Source organism: Sinocyclocheilus rhinocerous, unplaced genomic scaffold (assembly GCF_001515625.1).
Source record: "Sinocyclocheilus rhinocerous isolate Xijiao unplaced genomic scaffold, SAMN03320098_v1.1 scaffold1142, whole genome shotgun sequence".
NCBI classification, from domain to species: domain Eukaryota; kingdom Metazoa; phylum Chordata; class Actinopteri; order Cypriniformes; family Cyprinidae; genus Sinocyclocheilus; species Sinocyclocheilus rhinocerous.
The window spans coordinates 323,071-334,095 of NW_015656027.1; the positions used below are offsets into that span (position 1 = coordinate 323,071).

Consider the following 11,025-nt stretch of genomic DNA (forward strand, 5'->3'; position numbering starts at 1 on the left):
AAATTTCTTAAAGCTAAGAATCACTCTTACTCTCCCAGTTATTTAAGACAGCTCGAGAGGTCTCTCAAGTGGTTAGGAGTTGCCAGTAGGGGCTTGTGATGACGCTGAGGAGACAGAGACGTGCGCAAATCTTTCAGGAGAGGAAGAATGTTCTTGAAATGTTTGACGATGAGTTACATTTCCTCAGTTATTCAAACAGAAAATGAGCAAAGAATATTTACATTACCAAAAAACATCATAACTGACTTCAGTCTAGCGCCAGTAATATTATATGTTCTTTAAAAACACTCCCGTTATAATCAGTGAAGCTACCTACACTGTATCATGAATAAATCTCTTACCCCTTATTTACACTGCACACGTCTGCGGCGCATTACAGCTCCGACACGGCCACCGGAGCTGATCCCGGCTACTCACCAGCAGCGCTGTGGCAAGTTTCTGAAGCGGTTCTCCGCGCTGCATTACTAAAGATAGGCGCCTATATTTTTGACGGATAATAATAATAATAATAATCGTCTTGCTGTCGTCAAAGAAATCAGCAACAGGTGATATCTCTGACTATCGTCGATACACGATACTATCGTCTATCGGCACAACCCTAAATTGAAGGTTGTGATGACGATTCGCTTCCTTACCATAATGTATTCTCTTGAAAAATGTTTATTGTCAAATGTGTGTTGAACGTAAACTCCTATTAGGAATTTAACCATTCAATGTGAATTTATCTGAGAATATTCTTAAATAAGGAAATCTATTCAGTGATTGGTCCATGCATATTTCGTCATCCAAAATCCCGTTTGTGGCACAGCAAAGTGTCGTGAATCAACTCTAAGACTGACACTTAAGATTTAGTCCTACACTTCGCTTAAATTATGACTGAGATGCTTGATAACTAACTTTTAAGTGCAGCTTTGAGCCAAGAATTTTTTTACACTTAAGTCAATTCTTAGCAGCTTTCTTGAGAGTAATTCTCAGAGGCTTGATAAATACGGGCCCTGGGCCTGTATTTATCAAGCTTTTCAAAGTGCCATTTTAGTCTTAAGTGCTGAGAATTCATTAAATTTACTCCTACTTTCAAACTTAAAGGTCACATATGTTACACCTTTCTGGAGTTTTATTTTAGGTTTTGATGTCCTTAAGAATATATATTTGCGGTTTAAGTACCAAAAACCATCTCAATATATTTTTACAGCTCCTCTCTCAGGAGCTCTGCTGAGAACAGGTCGATTTTGGCCTGTCTAATTAATATTCATGAGCCTCTCTTCTGACTGGCCTGTTGTTTTCTGAGTGACGCACGGCCAGGCCAACCACAGGTAACTAGGGTCAGCTAGAATCTTCATTCAAAGTTATCTGGTCTTTAATAACATTATTTATGCATTATTCATGGAACGTTTTTCTGAAACATTTTATTTATTAGTTATTTATCATTTGTCTTGACACTTTATTTAACATTTCAAACATTTAGAGAACATTTAAAAGTTACATTTGCCTAACGCTTGCAAAATTATAAAATGTAACGTTTTCTGTAACATTCTAATAATTAAGAACATTTTTTTTTTTTTTTAAGATTTAAAAGAAAATACATTTTAAACACTCAAAATGGTTCAGAGAACATTCAAAAGTAACATTTCCTTAATGTTTGCTAAATTATCAAATGTAATGTTCCCTTAATGTTTTCCCTAACATTCTCATAACCAAGAAAAAAAAATGCTTTTTAAAGGTCCCATATTTTACACCTTTCTGGAGTTTTATTTTAGGTTTTGATGTCCTTAAGAATATATATTTGTGGTATAAGTACCAAAACCCATCTCAATATATTTTTACAGCTTCTCTCTCAGGAGCTCTGCTGAGAACAGGTCGATTTTGGCCCGTCTAATTAATATTCATGATATTCATAATATTCATTAATCCTCTCTTCTGATTGGCCTGTTGTTTTCTGAGTGACGCACGGCCAGGCCAACCACAGGTAACTAGGATCAGCCGACGTCACAGCGCTAGCTGGAGGCAGCAAAACAAAGGGGAAACTGGAGGCGGCCCATTCAAACCAGCGCAGATTCGGCTACATAAGGAGCTTAAAATATCATCTTGTTGTGATGTTGTGTGCCAGAATCGACGTAATAGAGCCTCAAATTAGAAATTTGATCACGTATCTGCTGCCACTGCCAGACAAAAAACCGACAACAGCTGTGGTTAAACGTGATCAAACGAGCAGACTGGACAGAAACGATCGTCAAAAATGCTTGCGTTTGCAGCGCACACTTCTTAACAAAAGACAATGCTTTATTGAACCTTTTCTGATGTTATGGGCGCGTCTACAGATTTCTTGCCATATGTCTATGTTTCTTGCATCTCACAACTATGTCGTGTATGAAATAATGTCTGTGTGCATGTGTGTAAAACAACAAACTAACGATTTATATATAATCATTTGTAATTGTATATACATTGTTGTGATTAATTGTGGCCGGAACAATAATGTAGCTGTAAAAATAGTTGCCTGCTGAAATTGAAATGTATATACACATCTTCATCATGACTAGATAGACACGGCGAGTTTGTCTTTACTATACATGTTAGATGTAATCCACCTCATAGTTACAATCCTGTCAGATCGTCCATCCTTTGAGTGAGAGTGTAACGTTACAGGTCGGCCGATCTGGTTTCATGGTTAAAGTTAACCTTTTCGATATGTTTCCGTGTTGTCGTTACTCAGCAATAGCATGGACCTGATGTTGTCTGGGAAAGAAATCAGCCACAGGCGATATCTCTGACTATCGTCGATACACAATATTATCGTCTACCGGCACAATCCTAAATTGAAGGTTGTGATGACAATTCGTTTCCTTACCATAATGTATTCTCTTGAAAATTATTTATTGTCAAATGTGTGTTGAATGTAAACTCTTATTAGGAATTTAACCATTCGATGTGAATTCATATGAGAATATTCTTAAATAAGGAAATCTATTCAGTGATTGGTCCATGCGTGTTTCGTCATCCAAAATCCCGTTTGTGGCACAACAAAGTGTTGTGAATCAACTCTAAGACTGACAGTTAAGATTTTGTTCTACACTTCGCTTAAATTACGACTGAGATGCTTGATAACTAACTTTTAAGCGCAGCTTTGAGCCAAGAAATTTTTTACACTTAAGTAAATTCTTAGCAACGTTCTTGAAAGTAATTCTCAGAGGCTTGATAAATATGGGCCCAGGAGCAGGGTTGGAGAACCCTGGGGCCATATTCACAAAACATCTTTAAAAAAAAAAAAGGGCGTGTCAGTCCTAAAATTAGAACTCCTAAATTTTTGCTCTGAGTATTTCACAAAGCATTTTATCATTAAAACTAGCTCCTAAATCTGTGAAAAGTTAGGAGTAGACAAGACAACTCCCAAGTCACTAAGGCCAAATCACAAACAATCCTAAAATGGTTGTTGCTGGCAATCTGCCTCAACAGTCCTTCCAAAGACACTGTACACCATTGAGGCAACAGGCGACAGCCTTTTCTTCATAAATGCAATAAATATCTTGCAATAAATAAATTATTTGCAATAAATAACTTATATATTTGAATCTGCGATGACATAACATAAAGGTTCATTCATGTACGGGCAAAATGTATTAAATGGAGAATAAAACATTGCGGTCAAGTTGAAAATAGTTATAATACATAATTTGTCACTTAAATTATGCAGTCTCTTGAGAGGCAGACATGTAAGAGGCTGACAATTAGCTGAACATGTACTTATTTAATTAGTGACACTTAGCCTGCATTTTAAACCTTTATTTGAATATGGCAACATAATATCGTGCTCTACAATATTTCTATGAATAAATCTCTGACAGAGACTCCACCCCCATCAGCCAATCACTGTGTGCATAGTTAGTAAGCATGCTGAGATCATCCATAGCAACGAGGACAACCCCACCCTTATTCTTAGCTTAAGACTTCTCTTTATTCCTTAGTAAAGTTTGTCTCAGCAGCTTTGTGAATAGGTTTTAAGCGTAAACTCTTAGCTAAAAACTTTTACTGCTATTTAGGAGAGCTCTTAGTGGTAAGATAAAATGTTTTGTGAATACGGGCCCTGGTCTTTATACTGAGAAATTAAGGACAGCTCCTTTGCTCTTCATTTTACCTATGTTGTGCTTGACCCTTTAATTGTTGCTTGCAGCTATATTTTTAAATCTCTTTTGACACATTCCCACACAATTTGTTGACTCTTTGATAGAACTTTAAAATTTAGAGCAACATGATGTTACCTAATTGAGTTCAGAATTCTGACTCCTCAGGTATTAGTGGAGGTTCTCTCAAAAGTCGTGGAGGAAAACAAGCAGCAGTTGGATGAGGAGAGACCAGAGACAGTTTGGCTACAGTGCCTAAAGTGTCAGACTGAATTTTGCCAGCCAGCAACTGAATTCGACAGCAGCCTGAGCCACCTGGATGAGCTAAGGAATGACCGTAAGCATATGGCCCTAACAGTCATAAAGATAATTATTTTTCTGTCATGAGCAAGGCCCTGGAAGCATAGGCGGACATATACTCCTGCCAGAACATTCCAGGGAGTGGTACAAACACATGCAACTCTCAACACACTTCTCATTAGTATTACAGCAATTACAATCATTCTCTCTAGCATGACTAGCTTGTGGTTGCCTCCACCTCATTGCAATTAAACACAATATTCTAATGTCCCATAATAGTTGAGATTACACGAGTTGATTGATACTGGTTATTAGCATGGTGACATTTTTTTTGGTCCTGATCTTTTTTTTACATCTCAGCTTTCAACACAAGATAAAGTTAATCAGAAAAGATGAATCATGCTTACCATGATTGGGTGATCATCTTGTTGGAACATGAGAGAACCTGGATTAAATGTGCTACCAAAGAATTTCATGAATACAGAATGGTTGCCAAGCACTGGGTGTGAGAGCTTTTTATCTTGGGACTCCATTAGGCAGCCAATAATTTTATCATATGAACTATTTTCAGCGTAACCGACTTAATAGTTTTATATATTTTTTTCTCCACTGTTACATCCTGCAGGCCATTTTCTTTTTAATGACTGGTTTAATACACAGTTCATCCTCCACCTCTGCAGTGCTGCATAGTTTTAAAATGTGCTTTGACATGCAAACCGGAGGTTCTGGGACATTTGTTCAGCTGCTTTCAGTCTGTTTGCTTGGTGTCCTGCGGATCATCTAGGCCAAACACATAGTTGGTTCTGCATGGGGCAGAGTTCAGTGAAGGTGTTTATTTTAAGAGCATTAACGTCCTTAAAATAAATCTGAAGCAAAGAGTATGTTGAACACTCTGTCCTGTAGTGAGTGTTACCTTGAATGGCGTAGGTGCATCTCTTTGAGTTTCTTTTTTGCTGCCATTTGAGCACTTGAGCTGTATTAGATGGTCTTAGATGTCTCAGGATAGGAGCATTTATCTTTATATACCTTTTTTTAATTAATGTATTTATTTTTTCTTTTTATTTTTGCAGGTTGTACTGTCATCTGCTTAGAGTGCAATAGTGATCATGTAGTTCAGTTGGCTGCCCAATCAGCTCCTTCCACCAGTACACCATTTGAACAGAATGATGCCAGATACTTTACCTTTGATGACAGGGACAACATGGTTCAACCCAAGCTCAATGAGGTCTGGGTTTATGCTCTTTTTGACTTGATATTTCCATGACAGTATAATGTTAATGTTCTCTTTTCACTCACTTAATTTGCTTAATTCCCTTAGGCGTTGGTCCCAGGACAGTCTTTGCTATCCCGTGGCAGCCCACTCCATTCGCCTCAGCATTCAGAGGTCTCCACAGAGGGAGCCACAGCTTACTTCCACACAGCCCATAACTTCCTGTCTAATTGTTTGACTAACCATAATGAGACATGGGTTGATCAGAGAACATCTCAACTAATCAACTTCAGCACAACTGATGGACAGGTGCAGGGTAACTCAGAGGAGATTAAGGAGAAGGTGGCTGAAAATTCCTGCAACAACAGCTATCAAAAACATCAGGACCAACAGTCACCAAAGTACACAGAAGGCTCCAACAATGGTAAGTGGTCCACTCTTGGGATAAAGATAAGTGGAGTGGTTAGAAAGGGTAACAGTAATGAGAATTTGTTTAAAGAAGAAAAAACTACCCTGAAAAGGATGAATTCAGACTGTGATTGGAAATGGCAAGAACATCTGTAGTTATTGGGCTCAGGTCTATTTTAGGATTGCCAGTTAAATAGTGTAGCTTTGAAACTCATTGACCAAACTGAGTGCTTTTTAAACATGACCAAAATGTATAGAAGTAATAGTTTTCTTTTTCCTCTTGTATTTGTAGATGCCACACATTAAATTCTTACCAGAGAATGAATCCTAATGTTTGGCATAGTACCTTGTACTTTTTTATTCCATTGAGGGATGTAAACATAAACATTATTTTCATTTCAGCTCAGTTTGACCTGCTGTCAGAGATGGTGGACCATCGGCTTCAGCTGTTCCTGGATGTGGAAGTGTTTGGGGGAGAAGAGGAGTTTCGCTGCTTTTTAAAGGCAAGATAACATGTATACAATGCCCTCAATAAAACCAAACACATAGAGACACATTTAAACTCCCTCCACAGCAGCCTTTTACTCTCTCACAGTTTAGAAGCAGTATTTCCCTTTAAGTTTAAATTCCAATTAGAAGTAAAGTGTTTGAAGTAATTCCACATTTCTGTTTGAGAAGCTGGAATTAGTTATATTATCATTTTCTTGGTTTATTTTCATTTCAGATGTCCATTGTGAAGTTTGGGGATGCAGTGGAGTTCCATTCTCTTATGGTTGTGTCGGACCAGTACATCTACATCTTAGAAATCACCTCACAGTCTGAGTAAGCAACTTGAATTTCTTCAGTTAAAGGGTTACTCCACCCCAAAATGAAAATTTTGTCATTAATCACTTACCCACATGTCGTTCCAAACCCATAAAAGCTTCGTTCATCTTCGGAACACAATTTAAGATATTTTGGATGAAAACCGGGAGGCTTGTGACTGTCCCATTGACTGCCTAGTAAATTACACTGTCAAGGTCCAGAAAAGTATGGAAGACATCGTCAGAATAGTCCGTCTGCCATCAGTGGTTCAACCGTAACGTTATGAAGAGACGAGAATACTTTTTGTACGCGAAGAAAACAAAAATAATGACTTTATTCAACAGTTTGTCTCCTCTGTGTCTCTCTGCATCACCGTAGCGCCATTTTGGAGAATATATGCTGAACGCAAACTGTGTATGCTATTCTGTGTCAGCCGCGACACAAGGATACATTTTCTACGTGTATTTACGCTTTGATTTGAACGAAAACAGCGCATCGTGCAGCGCGGCTGACACAGAAGAGCGTACGCTCTTTGTTGATATTCAACAAAATGGCGCTACTGTGATGTGGAGTGACACAGAGGAGACTAATTGTTGAATAAAGTCGTTATTTTTGTTTTCTTTGTTTGCAAAAAGTATTCTTATTGTTTCTTAAAACTCTTTCCCCGCCATTGACTGACAGTGTAATTTACTAGGCAGTCAATGGGACAGTCACAAGCCTCCCGGTTTTCATCCAAAATATCTTAAATTGTGTTTCTGAAGACGAACAAAGCTTTTACGGGTTTGGAACGACATGGGGGTAAGTGATTAATGACAAAATTTTCATTTTGGGGTGGAGTAACCCTTTTAAGGTGCACTGAGCGAATTTTGCCAAACAATGTTGATATTTGAAAGCACCAAAACAAACACGCCCATACCCCAACAGGACCTCGCCCCTATTTTGATAACTTCGCCCCACACGTATGCACACAACCCTGGCAGCGACGATGGCGGAATCTACTATGCCTGCCGGCCTCAGCATATTCAAGAAAGAGCCAACACAGAGTAGTTGTGAAACAAAGCAAAATCAATGTAACTCACCTATCAAGAAGAAACAAACCAACCTCTGCGTCCGATTCCAGGCCTTCCCGCTCTTTGAGTTTTCTCCACCGCTGGAAAGCTGCTCCAATATTTATGTGGGTCCTACCTCTTGCCTGTAACCCTATCGTAACCCTTCTTTTTAATGTTTTGTTCCTCCGAAATCTTCCTCTTTTTTTTATCTGCCATCTCTCGCTATCTATAGTCGATCTGCTAATATCCGTCCTGTGCACTCACTGAGCACTCTCTTCTCCCTATCATTACTAGACATGCCCCTTACTGCTGATTGTCAGCGATTGTGTTTTGGGACTCAGTCTGACACTGTGGTCAAAAGCATTTTTCAAATATTGCTTAGTGCACATTTAAATGCAGGCTTTGAAAGAGCAGCTTTCAGCTGGGAATGGGTAGTCCAGAAAAAAAGAAACACTGAAACTTTCAGCAATATTGTGAGTTGTATGTGTCAGCAGGGTAAATGTCATGGTCCATTATCTCTAGAATCCACCAATTCAACATACTTATCATATCTTTTTTTGTTTAAGCAATATCACATGAATAAGAATGCTGTATTTTTGTATATCAGCAGACTCACCATAGCCTTTCAACTAAAAGAATATATGTGCATATAAAAGAACAAAAGCATTCAAGCTCAAGCAGAGCAAACAGAAAAAATAAAGCATGCCATGCCAATTACAGTACAGAACGTACATACTCTCAAGTCAGCCTATGTTTATTGTGTTTATATTGTTTCACGTGTTATTTTTGAGAAAAACAATAATATCCACATGCTCGGGTGAAAGTTGGCGCCTCAGTTTGATAATAAACAAAGATAATGGTGTGCTAAGCAAAGTTTCTTACAGCGCTTTGTGTTTTCTGTTCTTAAACCACTCTCCCTCGAGGAAACTTAAAGGAAGCACTATGTCTCAAGATAATTTCGCTATCAGATAAGCTCTCTTCTCAGCTCACTCAGGATACAGCTGCGATTAACTGCAGTCGTGAATATATATATACATACACTGAACAAAATTATAAACGCAACACTTTTGCCCCCAAATACAAATAAGATAAATATAGATAAAGTAGAATTAAAATAGAATAGAAAGTGTTAGAGTTAGAGGGTCAAAATGGCATTTATGGCCAGCAAAGCAGCACGTAGTAAATTTCGAACAAGATGGTGCCGCGCATGGCTGCCTCAGTTTGTAGCTCCTTGGTACTTTAACTATTTTTGTTTGTTTGTCCTGTTTTAAGTAACTTTTTACCGATCAGCTTTACTAGGGACGAATTCCCTAATAGCACACCAATCAGAAATAGCACACCAAGTAACTTTTTGCCGACTTTTGAGCATTCAGACATTTCACTGGACATTCTAGTTGGAGGAGCTGCAATCTGATACAAGCGCTCCAAGCGACGCAAATGAGGGAATCGCGCTGCTGCGCTCATGAAATTCTGACAGCGGAGTTTTAGGACTCTGCTGCCGCTCATTCATCTGGTGAATCTCCACTTCCTAGCAGATAAAACAGACAAACTATTACTCTTACCCCACACAAACAAGGGCTTTTTAAACTCTGCTATGCTTTTCTTCATGGAAACATGGTTGAACGGAGCCATCACGGACAGCGAGCTTCATCTAATGGCTTCCAGCTAATCAGAGCGTATCACGTCCCCGAGTCGTCTTGGAAAACAAGAGGTGGTGGATTATGTTTTTATATCAATGAAGGCTGGTGTGCAGATGTGACCGTGTAAAGAATGGGCTGCCCAAATTTGGAAGCTTTCTTTATTAACTGTAAGCCTTTTTATTCACCGTGGGAGTTTTCCTCATTTATTCTGGTGAGTGCATACATTCCCCCTGACGTGACGCAGCGCTGCACTAGAACGGCTGGCTGATCAGATCACACACACAGAGCAGCATTACCTGGACTCTTTCATTATCATTCTTGGAGATTTTAATACAGCTAATCTCACCCGCGACCTGCCAAAATACAGACAGCACATCACATGTCCTACCAGGGACAGCAATATACTGGACCATTGCTACACAGTTTTAAAGAATGCATACCACTCTGTACCCCGAGCAGTTCTGGGACTCTCTGATCAATCTTTGGTTCATCTTCTTTCAGCCTACAAGCAGAAACTTATTTAACATTTAACAACAACAAACTTTGGTTCAGTGCAAAACTCAAACAGCTTCGCCAGGCCAAAGAGGATGCCTGCAGGAGTGGGGACAAAGCCTTGAACAAACAGGCCAAATACACACTGAATTGAGAGATAAGAGTAGCTACTTTGAAAAGCTGAAAAAAAAACAGTTTTCAAGCAACAACCTTACATTAGTGTGGTAGGGCCTGAAAACCATCACCAGCTACAAGACCCCATCCCCCAGCACTGTGGAGAATCAACTTTTAGCCGACGGTTTGAATGAGTTTTACTGCAGGTTTGAAAAGCCTGGTCTCACACCCCACACCTAATCTGACTGTCTCACAACACAGCCATCAACACCCTCCCCCTACTACTTCTCAGCCTACACTTGATCTGGGAAGATGATGAATGCAAATTCTTCAGAAAAAAAGAGTAGGAAAGCCAAAGGCCCAGACAGTGTCTCTCCAGCCTACCTCAAAGCCTGTGCTGTCCAGCTGTCATCCATCTTCACACTGATCTTCAACAGATTCCTGGAGCTGTGTGAAGTCCCCTCCAGCTTCAAACACTCCACAATCATCCCTGTACCCAAGAAACTAAAAATCATTGGATGAAATGACTACAGACCTGTTGCTTTAACATCTGTGGTCATGAAGTCATTTGAGAGACTGGTGTTGGCCTACTTAAAGGACATTATGTGACCCTTGCTGGACCCCCTGCAGTTTGCTTACCGAGCAAACAGGTCTGTGGATGATGCTGTCAACATGGGACTGCACTACATCCTCCAATATCTGGACAAACCAGGGATTTATGTAAGGATCCTGTTTGTTGACTTCAACTCCATCTGTCAGTGGATCATCAGCTTCCTGACAGACAGGCAGCAGCTAGTGAGGCTGGGAAAACTCAAATCCAACACCCACACCATCAGCACTGGAGCTCCTCAGGGGTGTGTGCTCTCCCCACTGCTCTTCTCCCTCTACAC

At 39.5% G+C, this 11,025-nt stretch overlaps 1 protein-coding gene across 6 annotated transcripts in view; it reads left to right on the top strand.

Moving 5' to 3' along the window:
• The window catches only part of LOC107719295 (serine/threonine-protein kinase 11-interacting protein-like), a 56,119-nt gene that overhangs the window by 23,368 nt on the left and 21,726 nt on the right, over positions 1 to 11,025 (top strand). For all 6 annotated transcript variants that reach the window (XM_016526696.1, XM_016526695.1, XM_016526694.1 and 3 more), the window contains 5 exons: positions 4,287 to 4,455; positions 5,489 to 5,643; positions 5,737 to 6,052; positions 6,439 to 6,539; positions 6,761 to 6,858. In XM_016526696.1, coding sequence (XP_016382182.1) covers positions 4,287 to 4,455; positions 5,489 to 5,643; positions 5,737 to 6,052; positions 6,439 to 6,539; positions 6,761 to 6,858 — 839 coding nt within the window. The remainder of the gene's footprint in view (positions 1 to 4,286; positions 4,456 to 5,488; positions 5,644 to 5,736; positions 6,053 to 6,438; positions 6,540 to 6,760; positions 6,859 to 11,025) is intronic.